General features: G+C 41.3%; 1 protein-coding gene across 4 annotated transcripts in view; it reads left to right on the forward strand.

Annotated features, from left to right (window-relative positions):
- Positions 1–8,153: 8,153 nt before the first annotated feature.
- The window catches only part of Ofd1 (OFD1 centriole and centriolar satellite protein), a 52,325-nt gene continuing 40,764 nt past the window's right edge, over positions 8,154–19,714 (forward strand). For 2 of the 4 annotated variants that reach the window (XM_037199412.1, XM_037199411.1), the window contains exons 1-5: positions 8,154–8,295; positions 10,642–10,753; positions 12,784–12,856; positions 18,585–18,766; positions 19,265–19,363. In XM_037199412.1, coding sequence (XP_037055307.1) covers positions 8,261–8,295; positions 10,642–10,753; positions 12,784–12,856; positions 18,585–18,766; positions 19,265–19,363 — 501 coding nt within the window. In that variant the 5' untranslated portion in view covers positions 8,154–8,260. Of the gene's footprint in view, positions 8,296–10,641; positions 10,754–12,783; positions 12,857–18,584; positions 19,101–19,264; positions 19,364–19,714 lie in introns of those variants that run through there. The other 2 variants (XM_028883540.2, XM_028883541.2) reach the window with 2 other exon arrangements.

Raw genomic sequence — 19,714 nt, forward strand, 5'->3', positions numbered from 1 at the left:
TGAGGCTCTCCCCTCTCATAAGAAATTTTTCCCAAGTTGATTTCATATGTGGTATCAGTGACAACAGTCTGGTCCCATGGAAACACATCAATCAAAGCCTAGACTGACTGCTGTTATAATATGGATAAGACCCTTCCCTATGATAACTAAGGGCATACTGGAGTTGGAGAGTGAATTGTTAGGCTGGGGATTGGGGAAGGGTAGAATGTGAAAACTAGGCGGAAACAAATCATTGCAGTAAGCTTAAGTTTTTTAAAATAATTTCCTAACAGGAGGCAGTTTTTGTCATATGGGAACATTTTAAATTTTGGGCAATTCAAACTCATGTTACAGTAAGCATTCATATGTGTGCATGTACATATATATATATTTGTACACATATACATGTAATTGGATTGACAGGTTTAGAGACAGTTTCATATAGTCTAGGCTGGCCCTGAACTCCTGATCTCTGTTAATAGACCTGTATTAAGCCCCACCCAGATGGCCTCAGTTTAATCAGTTCTTCAAAGGCCTTACCCTAAATGTAGTCACATTTTGAGGTTGTCTTTTTTAGTTTTTCTGTTGCTATGATTAAATATGCTAACAAAAGCAACTTAAAGGAGGAAAGGTTTATTCTGGCTCACAGGTCCATCCATCATGGCAGGAAAGTCAGTGGCAGGAACTTCAGACAACAGCCAGGAGAGCAATGAATACATGCACACATGCATGCTAGTTGGAGCAGCCGAAGATGTGAACTCTAGAACTTGGAGTCAAATATGGTGGGTTGCAGAAGCCAGCATAAACAGTGATCCGTACATATAGGAAAATCAGATCAGCAGCTTGAGTCAGGAGAGGATGAGTCCCTTGGAAGAGAGCTCATATATGTCCTTGGGTTACAAGCAACAGATGAATGAAATGAGGACATGGCCACTCCAAGGTATGGTTGAGAAGGATTTTATTGTAGATATGAGGGAGAATACAGCTATAGCTATTTTTTCTGAATTTCCTGGGGACGTGACATCAGTGTTCACACAGGCCAGAATCTCTTGCCTAGGGAATGGTGCCACCTACAGTGGGTGGGTCTTCTCACTTCAACATAAGGTGATCAACCATGGAGACTTCCCACATGATTTTAGAATGTGTCAAGTTGGTAACACCATCAAAGGTTTTGAAGGTTAAGGTTTCAACATGAATTTTAGGGGGGACATAACAGCCTATAGGTATGGCTTTTACTATGAAGAGAGAGACGTGTATTTAGGGCTACTTTCTGGAGGGCAGCTATTTACAGTAGCATGGGCAACTTTACCAGCACCTATACCACTGAGGAATATGACTTCCTCTCCCTGCAAGGAATCATCAACTGCCTACAGATCCTCAGGGGGAAGTGGAACCTCATGAGTCATTCCTTCCTAGCAATTTTTAACTGCTAGTAAGTCCTGGGGCGGGGGGGGGGGGGGGGGGGGGGAGATGAGTCCCTCCATAATGGAATTCCAACACCCAATCTTCTGCAGGTAATCACAGCTGCTGAGTTCAACAGTACAGTGACCATGTTGTATTTTTTATTTGTAGATTTAATGTCATAGCATTTTAGCTCTTTTTTTTTTTTGGTTTTTTGAGACAGGGTTTCTCTGTGTAGTTTTGGTGCCTGTCCTGGCTCTTGCTCTGTAGACCAGGCTGGCCTTGAACTCACAGAGATCTGCCTGCCTCTGCCTCTCGAGTGTTGGGATTAAATGCGTGTGCCGCCGCCACCACCGCCCGGCAGCTCTTGTTTTTTTTTTTTAAATAAGACAAGAGTCTCTTGTAGCTGAAGCTGGCACTAAAGTCCTGACCTTCCAGCTTCTATCTCCAGGTACAGGGATGCCAGGTGTGCAAAACCCCACCCACCTTTAACATTTTAACTTTAAAGAATATTTTCATAACTTTCAGGTTTTTTTTTTGTTTTTTTTTTTTTTTTTGTTTTTTCGAGACAGGGTTTCTCTGTGTAGCTTTGCGCCTTTCCTGGAGCTCACTTGGTAGCCCAGGCTGGCCTCGAACTCACAGAGATCCGCCTGCCTCTGCCTCCCGAGTGCTGGGATTAAAGGCGTGCGCCACCAACGCCCGGCCATAACTTTCAGTTTACTATTGAAAGATTATACTAGTTGGTTTTCAGAATTGGCTTTCAAAAGGTTAGAGCTGGGTAGCAAGCAATGATGAAAAGAAAAGCTTTGAACGGAGTACCCAGCTTCACACTGTGGTAAAGGAGTACAGTAAACACTGGCTAACCTATTACACAACTGTATAAACCATGAGGAAGAGGAGGAACAAACCTTAAAGGACAGCCTTGGCATTCAACTGTAGCTAACACTGAAAGAAAAGCAAGAGGTAGCTGAAGATAGGGTTTTCTTTTGAGAAAAGTCAGGGGTGCAATGATGGCTGGTATTACCTAGATAAAGATGGACAATACAGAAAAGCACAAGATGGGAAACTAAGCAGGTGGTGTGGCAGTGGAAATAGTGGCGAGCAACTACCCAGGAAGAGAGCAGAGAGATGGGAGGCACTGTGTGATGCTTCCCTGCTCCTGAGGAGGGAGGCCCTGTTGGTAGAGTCACTATGTGCTGTCTGACTGTCATTACAGTAGGCATACTAGCTAAAGTTAAGCTGTGTAGAAATACAGCGCCTTCTGAGTAAGTTCCATTTGATGAGGCACACTACTGAACTTGGAAAACAGATCAAGGTGCATTTGGCCACTTGAGTAGAAATACTTCTGCTCTTCTACCCTTTTGAGAAACTTAGTAGTTGAAATTAAAACATCCCAGATGTTCCTTGGCTTTAAACTGTTTACATCTCTACACTAACTTTTCTTATTATTCTCATAATGCCATGATGCAAGTTCTCTCCAACAGCAGTAAAGTGTTAAGTAGAAAAAAAATGGACCAATATAAGTTCCTAGTGAAAGGACAGTCTAGCCAGTCTGGTTTCTGGAATGCTATGGACTGTGTCAACTAGGAAGTTTGAGAATCTTAAAAAATTAAAATATGACTGGCAGTGGTGGCCCATGCCTTTAATCCCAGCACTCTGAAGGCAGAGGCAGGAAGATCTCTGTGAGTTCAAGGCCAGCCTGGGCTACAAAGTGAGTTCCAGGACAGCCAGGGCTGTTACACAGAGAAACCCTGTGCCACAGGATATGTAACCTTCCAAACTAACTAACTAACACTCTCTGTCTCTCTGTCTCTCTCTGTCTCTCTCTGTCTCTCTCTCTCTCTCTCTCTCTCCCTCCCTCCCTCCCTCCCTCTCTCTCTCTCTCTCACACACACACACACACACACACACACACACACACACACACGAATAAATCAAACTTTAAAAAGCCACAGGGGTAGTAGTATGGACAGAGTAAAGACTTAATAGTGCCTATATATTAGAAATACACCAAAAATATGGATGATACTAAGTGAAGTAGCCTAAGAATTTCCAGCTACAGAAAGGACACAAATAGGTTTGTGTATTTTTATCTGGATCACCTTTGGAGTATAAATGTATACTGTAAATTTAGTGCCAACAAAAAACTTCTCATCTGGTAGGGATTTTTTTTATCAGATTTAAGCTTTGTCAGATGAGCTTGCTTAATGCTCTGCCCCTTACACAGGTTATGGCTCCAATGCCTCTATACCTGGAATGCTGCTTTCCTAAGGTCCCAGTCACTGCTGGACTTCCCATTGATCTTGACACTCACACATGAAAATCAGTGCTTTGGCAGTATACTCATACAAGGTGAATGGTCCTAGTTCCCATCTTTTGATCATAAGCCTGAAGAAAAGGAAGGCTCTTTGAAAGGTACCTCTTACTCTCTAGGGCTAGAAGCCAAGTCTCACCTGACTTCATGCTATGATGCTGCTGCTGGTTGTCTGGAATTATAGCACCTCCTTGGGTGTGGGTTATGTGCTCATTGCGGGTGAGAAAGTTGTGTATGATTAGCACATATTTGGGTCGCTCCTATTGCATTGTTTAAAGTACTAGGTCTTTTTTTTTTTAAGATTTTATTTATTTATTATGTATACAGCATGTATGACAGCAGGCCAGAAGAGGGCACCAGATCACATTACAGATGATTGTGAGCTACCATGTGGTTGCTGGGAATTGAACTCAGGACCTCTGGAAGAGCAGTCAGTGCTCTTAACCTCTGAGCCATCTCTCCAGCCCTAGATCTTTTTTAAAAGATTTATTTATTTATTTTAAGATTTATTTATTCATTATGTATACAGTATTCTGCCTGCATGTGTCCCTGCAGGCCAGAAGAGGGCACCAGATCTCATTACAGATGGTTGTGAGCCACCATGTGGTTGCTGGGAATTGAACTCAGGACCTCTGGGAAGAGCAGTCGGTGCTCTTAACCACCTCTCCAGCCCAAGATTTATTATTTTTATTATGCGCCTGTAAGTGCAGGTGCTCAAGGAGGCCAGAGGCATTGGATATCTCTAGAATCTCCACCTAGATGCTGGGAAGCCAACCTGAGTCATCTGCAAGAACAGAACATACTCTTACTCTTAACTGCCAAGTAACATCTCTGCAGCCTCAAGTTCTAGATTTTTACTTGAGTGACTTTGGCAGTCAGTGAAAGGTGATCTGTGATGTTAAATGGGTTGAGATGTACCATATTAGTTTTCAGACTTCAGTAGGGAAATGGGATTTAAAAAGTATTGGTGTTGGGCTGCATTTTAAAAGTAGGCATCTAACTATCACAGTCTTGAATATAAGTCTTTATTTAAGAAATCAAAGAGTGATGGTAACAACTTCACAAACGGATACAAGGCTTATAACTGCTTACTAAGAAATTAGAATGGAAAAAAGTCTTCCAGTGTGTACATGAAAAGCTGGTTTACTTGCTTTTCCATGCATATGTACTATTATAAAATCAAACCAACATTTCTTATAGAAGAAACCACATCTGCCACCTCCCACTCTGTAGATAGCTTAAAAGGCTAAATGCAAATGTCAGTGTAACTCAGGCTTTTCGTAGTAATAACCGAAGCCGTATTACAACATTTTTAAGTACAGATATAACAAGCTCATTAAACTTTGAGTTCACTAAGAAAGGAAAAACAAGAATATAAGGTGACAGAGGCCACACATTTTGCCTTTGCCGTGGCCTGTTACTGGTTCAGTGTACATGGGTCTAGGGTTTAGTTATAGCAGGATCACTATTCTGAGCCCAGGATGGAGGCTGGCAGGCATATAACACTTGGCATGGCAGGGGCTTTCTGCTTCAGCTTTTTGGTACTATAGTGTATTCTGCATTTTAAAAGAATCTATCTAAAAGTATAAATAACTCAATTTGTTATGTCTACAGAAGCTTTTAGTTTTAAATACATCTAACAAATAGTAAACTTATGACATCTGCTTTTGAATTAATAAATTAACATCAAATTATCTCAATCAGGAAAGACAAAAGTTCATCCTCAAGCTTTTAAATAAAAACATTTAAAATTACTGGTAAAGAGCTCTTTATAAATAACACTGTTCACAAACAAAATTAATGCTGATAATCAACATGAAAACATACAATTTTAAGTGAAAGGTTTCCAGGCTATTTCAAATTACTTACAGCGCACACATTCCTGAGTATACCCCATGATGGTGATACTGTTTATTTCAGAGTTTTTCTCCATTTAGCTTAAAAGGTGTTTCTTCCCAAGAAACTGAACTTTTCTGTCAAATGCACTTGATCGAATAGGAGAATTGGGTTCATAAAATGGATTCATTGCAAACTAGGAAAGAAGAAGGTATTAGTGAGCCATTAAAGAGCCTAATATATCACAGGTTGCTAAAGGAAATTTAAATTTTAACTTAAAATTTAGCAAAGACAAAAGCCTGAGTTTCATTTTTAATTCTCATTGAAAGTGCTCCACTGTTAATTTTTTTTTTTTAAAGAAGCAGAATTGGGATTTTAAAAAGGTACTTAAATATAAACTGTACTTAAATATAGACTGTAATCACGAAGGTTAAAGAGAAAGAGACACCCAGGAAGTAAGGCACACCCAGGGCATTTGTGAGGGCTTCTCAAAGGATGCCCATTGTTAAATTATAATATCTTAGTCAGGTGTGGGTGCATACCCTTGTAATTTCTATACTTGGGAGGTACAGGAGGATCAGGAATTCAAGGCTAGCTTTAGCTGCATAATGAGTTCAAGACCAGGTAGGGCTACATGAGACTAAGTCAATCAATCAATCCATCAATCTATAAAGTGGCTCAGTGCCTAAAGTCAACTTTGACAACCACACTTCCATCCCCAGGACCTACATGGTGGAAGGAGAGTTGATTCCTGCAAGCTGCCTTAACCTCTCTCTATTATGTACACCATGGCAGGTGCCAACTCTCTCCAGCCCCTTACCCCCAACAAACAGACAAAAAAATGCAACAATAATCTTTAAAAAATAAACAACAGCCAGGTGGTAGTGGTGCACGCCTTTGATCCCAGCGCTCAGGAGACAGAGGCAGGTGGATCTCTGAGTTCAAGGTCAGCCTGATCTACAGAGTGAGTTACAGGACAGCCAAAGCCACACAAGAGAAACCCTGTCTTGAAAAACCAAAATAAATAAGTAAATGAACAAACAACAAAAATTTCCCCTTAAAGAAAATTTTTCTGGGTGACAGTTTCTCATTCTGTAGCCTAGCCTGGCCTCGAACTCTAACTCTGACTAGCATTAAGCTCACTGTAATCCTTCCAGTCTTCCAAGTCTTAGAATTCAGGCATAAACTGTCACACCTGTTTGTATGAAATAGGGTCTTAGGCAATCCAAAGCATCCTCAAACTCACCATATTATCTGAGACTGGCTTTGAATTCCTGATCTTCCTGTTCTACCTCCCAAGTACTGGGACCACAGGCATGTATCACCTTACCTGGCACCTCTTCAGGAATTCTGTGTTTCAATATTTTAGTTTTGAAAAGTACCTGAAGCTAACCTAATAGCCGTATGATTGATATGGCCTATACACATTAACATGAATCTTGAATCTATCTTGTATTTATTATAAATGTGGATTATCTATATGACCCTTTGGGTTATGTAAACAAATGGTAAATGTCTCTTATGTTCAGTTAAAACAAGTTACACCATACTGCTGTGAAGTGTAGTCATTTTTTTTTTCTTTCAAATTTTTGGGTAGCTCAGCTGGCTTCAAACTCATGATCCTCCCAAGTGCTGGGATTACAGACATTTGTTAATTTAGGGTTTTAATACTTTGCTTTAACATAAACCTAAAACTAATAAGTTCCTTAGCTAATTAATATAAGTACTTCATAACATATGTGAGAAAACACTAAAGTAGAATTACTAATGATACAAGAAATTGATTTTTATGCCATAATCTGGACTATGTCTCCAGTACTATCCTTTTTAAAAATCAGGTTATTTTAAGTTATAGAGTATACCATACCTTTATATATAAATCATAGACATCAGTAAAGAAGTTCTTTATTCCATCTTCTTGCCTCACATCATGAAGCATAATAAATCTCATATGTGAAAAAATTAAGGCATAATCTTTACTGGAAATGGAAAATTCAAAGCAATCATCTGATAAGATAATCTTCATATTAGTCACATTTTGTGATGGCAAAGCTGAATATATAAGTTATCTTCAGGAGAATGTAATCTTTTAAAATTAGGAAACAAAGTAAAATAGTCCTTGGTATGGTTCAGATAAACCCTAGTTTTGCATGAGACACTTTAAAATTATCTGTTAAACAAAACATGTTTACAAAAAAAAAGCCTCATAAATGGAAAATTTAATCTCAGCCTGACTCTTTGAAGTCTTCAAATTCAGAGACTGCCTCTGTGTTTCAAGTTTGTGTTTTCTAACTCAGCCTTTGGCTAAGTATTTGTAGTAATGTCTGAGGGGCATTTTCTTAACTGCTAATTGATGTAGGAGGGCTAAGCCCATTGTAGGCAGTACCAATCATAGGCAGGTGGGCCCAGGCTTTATAACAATGGTAGATGAATTTAAGACTGAGCAGGTCCAGTATACAGTATTCTTCTACTGTCTCTGCTTTAGTTCCTACCCAGACTCCCCTCAACAATAGAGTGTAACTTGGGAAGTGTAACCTAAATAAACCCTTTCCTCCTGAAGTTGCTTTTGGTCGTGTTTATAATAGCAACAGAAAACAAACTACAACATAAGGAAAGGATATGCCCTGCAGTGACAAATGCCGATACAAACCACTCATTGAATTTGTCCACAGTTTTTAAGTACATGTTATTAGAAAGCCACATGTTTTCATCTACAAGGTCAAGAGCAGCATGGGCTATAAACTGGTTCAGATGACGGTGATCATCCTAAATGACAGAGAATGGAGAAAGATGAACATTTCCACATGGCATTGGGACCACAGACAATCCATTCTGAAATTTGGTCAATTTGCTTGTTATCATGTGTGTTTTCTCTTATTTTAGATATGGCCTTACTATGTAGCCTAGAATGGTCTTGAGCTCTTGACCCTGCCTCAGCCTCCCAGGTGCTAGGATTACAGGTGTGCACCAGCATGCCAGGTTTTCATTCTGTACATGCATATTTTTTTAGGGGAGGATTCTTTGCATTTACTTATGTATTGTCATTATGAGATGTAAAAGATTATGCTAAAAGATTACTACTTTTTTTTTTTTTTTTTTGGTTTTTTGAGACAGGGTTTCTCTGTGTAGCTTTGCGCCTTTCCTGGAGCTCACTTGGTAGCCCAGGCTGGCCTCGAACTCACAGAGATCCGCCTGGCTCTGCCTCCCGAGTGCTGGGATTAAAGGCGTGCGCCACCACCGCCCGGCAAGATTACTACTTTTAAGGGGGGAAATAAGGCAGATCCTACTTTCCAGAAGCCCATATCTTATTAGAGGAGGAACACACAAAGTGTGCGTTTGCAGATGTGGATCAAAGAGGGCACTTTTCCTAGACCAAAATGGATGTCAAGGAAAGATACAAAGGGATGCTATGCACATGGGGCCTCAAGGGCTGGTGGCAACAGGGAGAGCCAGGCTTCCTGAGTACAAAGAGACACTTGGTGAAGATCTATGCCAGACCTCTTACAGAACAAGAATTTACATGGCTTTGGGATATGGGATGGGGAAGGAGGTCATATTCAGCCTCAGCCATGAATTGTCATCTCTGTCAACAGAAGAAACAATCCTGTCACAATCAGGAGTGTTCTCTTTGTGGGCAAAATGGCCTAACTGGAAAGAAGGTAGGAATGACTCACTATAATGTAGAGAGGACCTTCACAACCTGGGTGTAGTATTACTCCCAAGAATTATCTGTCAAAAACTACCTGCTATAAAATACTCTATATAGTATATAGCAGAGGCTCTCAGCCTGTTGGTCGTGACCCCTTTGGTGGTCACACAACCCTTTCACAGGGGTCTTCTAAGACCATCTGCATATCAGATGTTTACATTACATTTCATAACAGTAGCAAAATTACAGTTACGAAGTACCAACCAAAGTAATTTTATGGTTGGGGGTCACCACAACATGAGGAACTGTATTAAAGGGTTGCAGCATTAGGAAGGTTGAGAATCACTGCTAATCTCTCCTTGAGGAAATTCATGGTCCTCAGAATGTGGCCTTACTTAGGAGGGTCACTGCAGTTGTGGTCAGTTAAAATGAGGTCATTCTGGAGTAGAGTGGGCCTCTAGTCCAGTGTTCTTGATGTCCTTGGAAAAAGGTTCAGTGTGTGCTGGCTCATACCTGTAATCCTGGCACTAAGGAGGCTGAGGACAGAGAATCATCCATGAATTGGAGGCCAACTAGAGATGCTTTAAGAAGGTGACAGCAGCCAGAGAAAGTGCTAAGCCCAAGTCAAGTTAGAAAGTGTTTTCATGTGCTACTACCCAATAGGCCTTTGGAACACACAGAACCTGGATGTAGGTGGCAACTCGAATGGAGCTTATTGCTGCCATTACCTCAAAACAAAGCTTAGGTGTTTTCCTTGAAACAAAGCTTTGAAATAACATAGGACCAATAACTAGCAGAAAATACTTAAAACACATTTCTCTGGTATTTTGGCAGTACAATTTGAATAGTTGAAAAGTATCTCCTAGTTAAGATTGTACATTACAACTAATTTTAAAAAGTCAATTCCTTGGCTTACTCTGAATGATGGGCATTATGTTCTTGAATCAAGTTTGTTCCTCTGGAACCATTCCAACAAGGAAAGTGTCACCTCTGCTGTTGCTTTTAGAGTTTCCTGACGTAGTCTGGGTTCCAGTAGGATGGGAACAATGTAAGCAGTGCTGCAAAAGCCACTGATATGAAGTGCTAGAGTCCCAATGACAGGCTGACAACACATGGGAGTAAGGTCATTTTTAATCCTCAGGTGTAAATTGATCTATGATTGCTCTGCTGAAAGATGTCATCTACTGAAACAGAATGGACTCCTGTGGCATTTTGAGGCAACAAAAATTGTCCCAGGCCCCTGGAAGGTCGGCTACACTTCCATATGCTTAAGAAGTATTTCATAGTGGGTGCCAGTCCTTCTCTAGCTGCTTTCTAACAGTCTGTGAGACTCCAGAGGAAGCGTTATTTAATTGTTGTTATATCGCAGTGGCTTCATCTCGCCAGATCTATTTCAGTTCTAAAACATTAACCATTACAAACGCCCTAAAAATTCTTAATGAAATTTAAGGTTGTATACATACTTTGGATTCTGCTTTCCCAGGTGGCAAAAATTCCATTTCAAAAACTGGATTATCATGGTGGCCAACAATTACAAAGTAGAAGCTTCCAGACATTGTCTTCAATATATAGCTCCTAATCAAATTAAATAATTAACACACACTTTTAGTCGTCAATATTGAGAACCCAAATGATTAACATGAAGTACAGAATTCTAGTTTTCTTTGATTTTTTTTTTTTGAGACAGGGTTTCTCTGTGTAGCTGTGGCTGTCCTGGAACCCACTCTGTAGATCAGGCTGGCCTCAAACTCACAAAGATCTGTCTGCCTCTGGCTCCAGAGTGCTGGGGTTAAAGGCATGTGTCACTATCTCCCGGCTTACTTTTTTTTTTAAGTTTTTAAAGATTTATTTATTTATTATGTATACAGTGAGTGTTCGGCCTGCAGGCCAAAGGGGGCACCAGATCTCATTGTAGATGGTTGTGAGCCACCATGTGGTTTCTGGGAATTGAACGCAGGACCTCTGGAAGAACAGCCAGTGCTCTTAACCTGAGCCATCTCTCCAGCCCTCAAGTTTTCTTAAATTTGGCAACCTGGGCCAGGTGGTGGTGGTGGTGGTGGTGGTGGCGGCGGCGGCGGCGGCCGTGGCGGTGGTGGTGGCGGCGGCGGCGGCGGTGGCGCACGCCTTTAATCCCAGCACTTGGGAGGCAGAGGCAGGCAGATCTCAGTGAGTTCGAGGCCAGCCTGGTCTACAAATCGAGTTCCAGGACAGCCAGGACTGTTATACAGAGAAACCCTGTCTCAAAAAAACAAAAAACAAACAAAAATGGCAACATGGTCGGCTTTCCGGTATACTATCATAGGCATATGACTTTTTGATTTTACACATTAAATATCTGTGATATGTCATTTAGAACCCTATGTACTATATCTTCTGGAGGAAAATGGAAAACCTGTAGTATACCGTAAGTATACTCATGATTGAAAAATTTGAAACATTCAGCTCAAGGATCTCCATATCTGATGGAGTATATTGTGCTTAAATTGGACCACATGGGTTCGTGTGTTCATATTAACACCTGGAAAGACTAATAGAGGTTGCTGGTTAGCTAAATACAATAAAAAGTAGAAAAGACAAAGGAAATAATTAGCTTGCCTCAGAAATGTTCAGGAGGTACCCTTCAGAGGAAGCTAAAAACCAGATATACCACAGACCACTTTTATATAGAAGAGATAAAGTAACATTTATTCACAGATTATACAGTGTACCTGTTTTCTATCAGAAGGATATATGCAACAAATTTAAGTCTCTGAAAATGCAAGGGCCTATGATATGTCTCTTCATATACTAATTTATTAAGAAACAGTTTACTGGGCATGGTAGACAAGCCCTTAATCCTAGCACTCAGTAGGCAGAATTATGTGCATCTCTGCAACTTCCAGGCCAGGCTGGTCTTTATAGCAAGTTCCAGGGTAGACAGAGCTATATAACAGTGAGACTGTCTCAAAACAAAAACAAACAACAAAACTAAGAGACACTGGGGTAGGGTGGGCAGAAACCAAGTATTCCATGATTTTACATTAAACATTTTTTACACTCATTTATTGTGTGTGTTAGGTGTGTGTGTGTGTGAGGGTGTGAGCCATGACATGCATGTGGAGTCAGTCATCTCTTTCCTCCATATTAGTCCCAGGGATCAAACTCAGTGGCAAGTGACTGCACCAGCTCTATTCCATGGCTTTCAACAGAATCATCTGGGTTAGTAGATGGGTGGATTCTAGTATGCTTGTACTTTCAGTACAAGGGCTTTGGATTTAGACAAAGTCAGGCTCTGACTCTTACTTGCAATGTGACTACAGAAACCAGCTTAATCTCCCTGTCTGTTGCCTCATCTATACAACAGTGGTACCACTCACTGGAGCTACTTCACTGATACTTGTGGGAAGCTTACTACACAACCCAACATATTTAAAGCATGAAATTCTAGCAGCGGATGTCTGGCTAACAATGAGTGCTCAGTAAGTGTTATGTAGAATAACATGGATGAATATATGACACTGGGATATGACAACTAGTAACTCCTCAACATGGGGTGGGAATCTAGTCAACCATGAGTGTCCAGTCAGCCTCCTGGACATCTGAGGATGTGAGAGACCACAACTCACCAAGACTCTCTGGGTCTTCTGATGATTCACACAGAAAAATCAATGAAATCCAAAGAAATCTGAAACGTGTTTCCTAAAGAAGGAAAGCAAGGTGAAGTTAGTACTTTTAGTTCAAAATAGAAGGCTATGATTGTGGAAGACAAATAAAAGACTCTTTAGACACAATGAAGACTTAGAACATTATCTGGGACAAGGGCCTACACCTGCAGACTGCAGGCCAAAATTTAACCTCATGCATCATGCATCCTCTTACTATGGTCTAAAAACTGCTTTTGTCCTTCAGTGGAAGAGCTAAGCATCGGCAACAGAGACTATCTAGCACACACAGCCAAAAGTATTTACTATTTAGTCCTTTCCAGAAAAAGCTGCTTGTTTTAGAAGAAAGATAAGAAAAGGGTCCAATAATGAAAGGGAGTAACAAAGATAAGCAGGAATGACAAAAAAGCTATGCAAGGTTGGGGAGACTTGGTAGTAGTCGCAGAGAAAAGGAAAGGAAAGAACTTGGAATCTGAACCAAGTAAACAACGATGTCATGAATTCTTGCTAGAATACGCTGCAGGGCTGCAGTTTGCCAAGGGAAGGATTTACTTTGCTCAGTACACATATTTTTAAGCAGCAGCAGCAGCATAGGAGGAGGCCTTCAGGCAGCAGAAGGAAGTGAATGCATAAGAAAGATAACCTACATCATGCCCACACTTGGTCCTTTATGGGATGAGCAACTGTTAAAGAAGCATAGTGTTTAGATAGCATGAGATAAAAATAGGAACCAAAAGACAGACATATGAGGGTTCTCTTACCACTTATCTAGCTGGGCAGTGAGACAGCGTCTTTCCTTTAGAACTTATTAACTGCATAAAGCAATGGCTTTCCCAGGACATCCTCAAGCATGCACAATGCACTTCAATCACTCCCACTTCCTCACCACCCTCTCTTGTTGCTTCCTTCTTACAGATGCCCCCTCTCAAATAGTCCCCACTTCTTCTATGTGCAAATGTTATTCAACCTAGATCCCATACGTAAGAGAAAACACGCAGCATTTAGACTCAGAAAGGGAGCACCTACAACTTTTTAGCAACTATTCTCAGGTTTACCTCACTGTGGGTACTGGGCAAAGGTGAAACATTCCTTTGTTATCCACGTTAATGAATTTTCTGCCAAGATAGAAATGTTGTACAACCATACAGTCTAATATGGAAGCCACTAAGCATTTGAAATGTAGCTAGTATAACTGTAGAATTGAATTTTTAATTTTTTGGTTTGAACTAAGTATCTGTGTGGGCTAGCACTTCCAATACACAACAGCTCAACTCTAGATCAACTATTCTAAACTCTTTATAAAACTCTGCACCTTCTCAACCCACAAAACAAGTATTACTATTTAGAGTTCCAACATATAAAACAATACAAGCTGTCTGATGCCCATTTCCCCAGCACTTGGGAGGCTGGGACAGGAGGATCACTGTGGCTCTGAGGCCAGTTTGGATTACATAGTGAGTTCCAGAACAGCCTGAACTAGAGACCCTGTTTCAAGATAAGAACAAACAAACAAACAAGCAAACACAAAGTAACTGCTGTGGTTAAAAGTACCTGTGTTGACCAATGTACATGTCTGCTCAATTCTTCAATGGAGACCCCTGAAGCATCTCCACAAGGCTAGTTTGAAGAGGTGGACACACCCAACTTCATAGGAGATTATATTGGGACACAGAAGAAAAAGGAAGAATCCAGGATGGTTTCAAAATGCCTAGCTCAGATAAGCCTAATTAATGGACCTCCCTCTCTGAAGATAACCACATTCTAATCTCTGCAACTTTTGAATATGTTACGGTTCCTGTGGATAGAAAAAGTGCTTATTAGCTGATTCCAAATACAGAGATTAAGCCAGACACTGCAATCCTAGCACTGGGGTAGCTAAGGCAGGCAGATCATGAGTTCAAAGCCAGCCGGGCTCCATGAAAAGAGCAAAATTCATAAAAGAACTGAAGTGTGTGAAATATGTTAAGAAAAGTAAATGCCTTTTGTAGGGTTACCATTAGGAAAAGCAGGGTTTCCAGCATTGGGTATACCCTGAAATAACTGAAGATGCGAATCTGCTTAATTTCTATTTTCTCTGTTACAAAGTATGCTTTCGCAGCAGCAAGCCAGGCTGGGCAGGATGCAAACTTCAAGACTGCGTATTAGTCATGAGAAAAATTCCTAGGCATTTCAATTCAAACAAATCTTCAGGTCCTGGCAAATTATACAGCTTAGAGCAACAAATCTCTATTTACTGTTAAGTGACATTAAAAAAAAAATCACATGCACAGAAAGGTTCTATCTGCTAAAAGATAGGTAAATGTTATTCCTATTTTCAAAATCAGGTACAAGGGTTATCTCCTCTTCTATAACTGGGTATATCCAGAGATGAAAACACCAACATAAATAGGTATTACCTGGCTGGTTTTGGTCAGACACCATGCCAGGAACTTTTTCTGCACAGTAGCTCATTCAGTATAAGTTAAAAAACAAAAAAACCCACCACCAACAACAAAACAAGTTATTATTCATGCACATTCTCTACTTTAATAAGAACAAACCACATCAAACTTATTTTTTCTGCTTTGCAAAGGAAATGTAGGTGGGCAGCAAACTTTCTGGGTTATTTTGGTATCTACGTAAGAGAACACTGGAGACCTATAGCCTGGGTATAGAAAGGCACCCTCAATGAGAACAGACTCACTGTTCTTATTCTCTGTGGTATCCCAAGGGTCACAACAGTGCCAAAGGCCCAGGAAGCACTCATTATTTGCTGAATAAGGAGCGACTTATAGCTAGCTGACTTACCATTAATACCTAGGAACACTGAGTGTCTATACCAATTTATGGTCCAATGTCTCCAGAGAGGTTTTGTGTCTGACCTTAACCTGGTCCAGATAGGCATTTGGACCTATAAGGTTTCTTTAAATTTTTTTGTTTAACTTTTGGAGACAGGGTCTTACTGTGTAGCCCAAGTTGGCTTTGAACTCATGATCTTGTTTCAGTGTCCTAAGTGCTTGAATTGTAGGTCTGAACTATCATGCCTGGCACTGAATCAGTAACTTGACTAACTTTAGTGGATCCAACTCCTTCTGGCCTCTGTGGCCACCTGTACATGTATACATACGTACGTACGTGTACACACACACACACACACACACACACACACACACACACACACCAGAACAAAATAAATCTAAAAATACAAAACAAACAACAACCAAAGCTGAGTAAGACAATGTCCAAGCAAGGTGGAGAAAGGCTGCCGTCATCTTCACTAAATTCTCTGTAGAAGGTACTCAGTTCTGGGGATCATAGTTTAAAATGATGAATACAATAAACAATGTGTTGAGGGAAGGTGGGATATAGACAAAGAATGCTCTGGAAAGAAAACAAGAGCAATAGAAGGAACTAAAGGTGTTTTAAACTAAGTGGGAAGTGTTCTTTTGATGGAAGGGGTACATATTATTAAAATACAATACAATGTCTAGTAGAAAGGAATTTCACTAGGGACAGCAAAGGCTTTCTTGAGAGCAAAATCTAATAAGCTGGCATGACTGCCAGGAGTTGGTGCTGAGATCACAGTGTGTTCAGCAGTGAATGACTATGATCAATTATTCATGTCAGCTATGGGTTTAGGAAAGGACAGTATGTGCATGAGACCAAGTATTTGCTAACTCTGGACTTGACAGACTTATTCTAAACTACTGTAGAGGCACACCCAGCGCTGTCATCTGAAGTTAGCAAAACACTAAAATTCATGATGGTGGACTACCTCCGGTGCAAGAGCGGGAGGATGAACTTAGAAATCCTTTCCAAGTTAAGCTTTTGAGTTACAGGCAAATACAAGCTAAAACTCATACACCCCAGTTCAAAGTCATCCATTTTTATAGCAAATCTCTCTACAGTCCTGGAGGAACCAAAGGAACCTCTAGAAACTGCCCTGTGTTCCTCACAGCAGTAGTCTCATTTGTTCCACAAATTAAGGGCTGCAAAACTAAACTGGTGTCACATGGACCATGTCTGCTGTAATGAGGAGCTGTTTGAACACTACTGACAGATCTCCAACAGGAAAATGTCCCTATAAATGTCAGAAGCAATGCCCTCACCCCCAAGTGAGTTTATGTTGGCTTTTAGAGACCACTAAATCTACTTCTGTTTAACTTTGGGACCAAAGACAGTGTGAAGAGTTCAAATATCTTTGAGCACTGATGCTATTTAAAAACAGTGTTTACAAAAAAGCTTTAATGCCTCTCAGCTACATGATCATGTGTTAGTATTCAAAACAGGTCCTCCCACATTGCTCTGTATGTCTCTCCTCAATCCTACTGTTCACCTCTGCTGGAGTGGACCAGTCTACCAGTCTACTTTCTTCAAACTCATTTTGACTATATCTGCTCCAGATTCTTTTTCATGCTTAAATGCTCTCCTTAATTCTGTGTGCATCCTTAATCCATCCTTTACACTCCAACTTCTATAATTACCAAAACAAACAAAAAAACCCCAAAAAACAAAAACACCAAAGCTTGTTCAACTCCAATAGTCTGTTACTATTCTTACCACCTCTCAACTTTGATTATTTTTAATTTTTTTATAGCTATGCATCAAAACTCATTGTACTCCTTTGTGCTGTTAGCTTTAACAATGATCCAACTGTGACTTCATAGAAAAATACCTAACATCCCCAGCACATAATGCAAGAGTCAGGCTAGGATCTCCAGTGCCTCAAGTGAGCCCTGACATTATTCATAACTCTGCCTATTCCCCTCTTCCTGTGATGCTCATCCTTTTGCTTAATATCCAAATGCTACCAGTCAAGGCACTGAAAAATCACACTTTCTCCATAGAGATGTCCTCAATTACTTCCACCTGCAACCACCTTTCTTGCTAAACTATCCACAAGTCCACAAGCCTTCTTAGTCATCATTCAATTCGCTGACTGCAATGTTTTTCACTCTTGCTTCCGGGGATTCTGGTTTATTTTCTTTCCAATTATATTTTATTTATTTCTTTTTTTTTGATATAGGATCTTATTTATGCCAGACTGGTGTCCAACTCGCTATGTAGTGAAGGATGATCTTAAACTTCTGATCCTCCTGCCTCCAATACTGTGGGGTTTTTGTTTTTCAATGTAGTGCCTGGGATTTAATCCAGAGCTTTGTGTATGCTAAGCTAGTACTTTACCAATTGAGCTACATTCCCCAACCCCACATTTACATTTTCTTCTTTAGGTACATAACCCATACTCCTGCCTCAGTCTTCCCAGTGTTGGGATTACAGGCGAGCCACCATGTCCGGATCTCTATAATCTGAGCTGGGCATCCTGGGCACTTGGTTCATCTTTATCTTTCTCACAGCGCGCGCGCACACACAAACGCACACATAAACACACACACAAAATAGGGGTTTTCTATAAAACTAAACTCTGTGGTTCTCAACAAGATGCAATTTTTGCTTCTGAGAGCATCTGTCAAAGCCCGGAGACACGTGTGTGCGGGGACAAGGTACTACTGGTATTTAATGGGAGCAGACCACTGCAATGGCACTGCAGTGAAGGTACACTGGGTTAACTGACCTCAAGAACGCCAAGCCTCCGGGAGCGCGGAGGTCGTTTCCCCATGGAAACGGGGTGGGGGGTGTATCTACCAGGAGAATGGTGATTAAAGAGGCGCCGGGGGCTGGCTCTGATGTTCCGAGTCAGGGCAGGACAGAGGTACAAGACCGGGGCCTGGGGCGTCCCTCGCGGATCCGGAGGGCCCGCCCCGCCACTTGCCTCCAAATCTTACCTGTAGGGAGACGCTGACACCAGAAACCACCGCCTCGGAAACCCGCGCTGGGTACTTTCAGCCGGGACACCCGGAGTCATTCCCGCGAGATCTCAGGGTACGCTCTCGCGAGACATGGCCTGACCGGCCTGAGTTCGCGCATGCGTCGCAGCGCTCCACCCCGTGGCGGTACGTTTGGCCGGTACGTTGGGCTGGCTGACCGGGAGAGAGCGGCGTTGGCGTGAGCTATGTATGATGTCGTGAAAACTGTCTACTGAGCGGCCGCTTGTGGTCTCCGTCTTTCCTCCTTCCAGAGTCCCTCCTGGGTCACGCCCAACCCTTTGGAACTTGGGGAGGAAGTGCGCGCGCTTGCAGGAGTAAAGGGCTGAATGTTCAGCTCCCTTGTTGCTCCGGGTCCCCAGAGACAGAGGCTGGGCTCGGAAGTCAGGGGCTCTCTCCACCCGCGGTCTGGCCTGGCCCACGGAGTCCGGCCGTAGAGGGGCGAGCTCAGGAGGAAGCAGATAACAATGGCTCAGGTAGTTCCACCTGCCTCTTCCCAGGGTCTCTGTGAAAGGAAGTCCCTTGTTTATGCTCGTTAAAACTCCGTTAAGCATCTTAGGGCTTTCCGGGAGACCACTGGTCTGATTCCTGAAATCCAGGTCCCCTTTGCCGATAGGTAACTCATCATTTTCTCTTCCAGTCCGCCATGTCCCTCAAGTGTGATGTGTTGAGTCAAGATGAACTGCGCAAAAAACTATACCAGACGTTTAAGGATCGGGGTATACTGGACACACTTAAGGTATCAGATTTAGACATGATTGTCCTTAGTTTCACAAGTGTAACCTTTGACAGTAGGTAGTTCCACATTGAAATTCATCCAGAGCTTGACTTTCTAAATTTAAATTACTAAAATACAGATTGTATTGAGTTTCAGTCGTCTTAAAGAACATATAATCGATTTATTGAACTGACATTAAGGTAGCAGCAGCACATAACATGTATATAGTGAAACATTGTAATAAAACTAAACTGCTGTTACAAATCTTGTTTACATTGTAGATTTGACCATATTACATGTATGTAATGAAAGCAGAAGGAGAATTATTGTGGGGAAAGGACAGGACTAGGGAGGTGAATATGAACAGAGTAC

The sequence above is a fragment of the Peromyscus leucopus genome, chromosome X (assembly GCF_004664715.2).
Source record: "Peromyscus leucopus breed LL Stock chromosome X, UCI_PerLeu_2.1, whole genome shotgun sequence".
Taxonomy (NCBI): Eukaryota; Metazoa; Chordata; class Mammalia; order Rodentia; family Cricetidae; genus Peromyscus; species Peromyscus leucopus.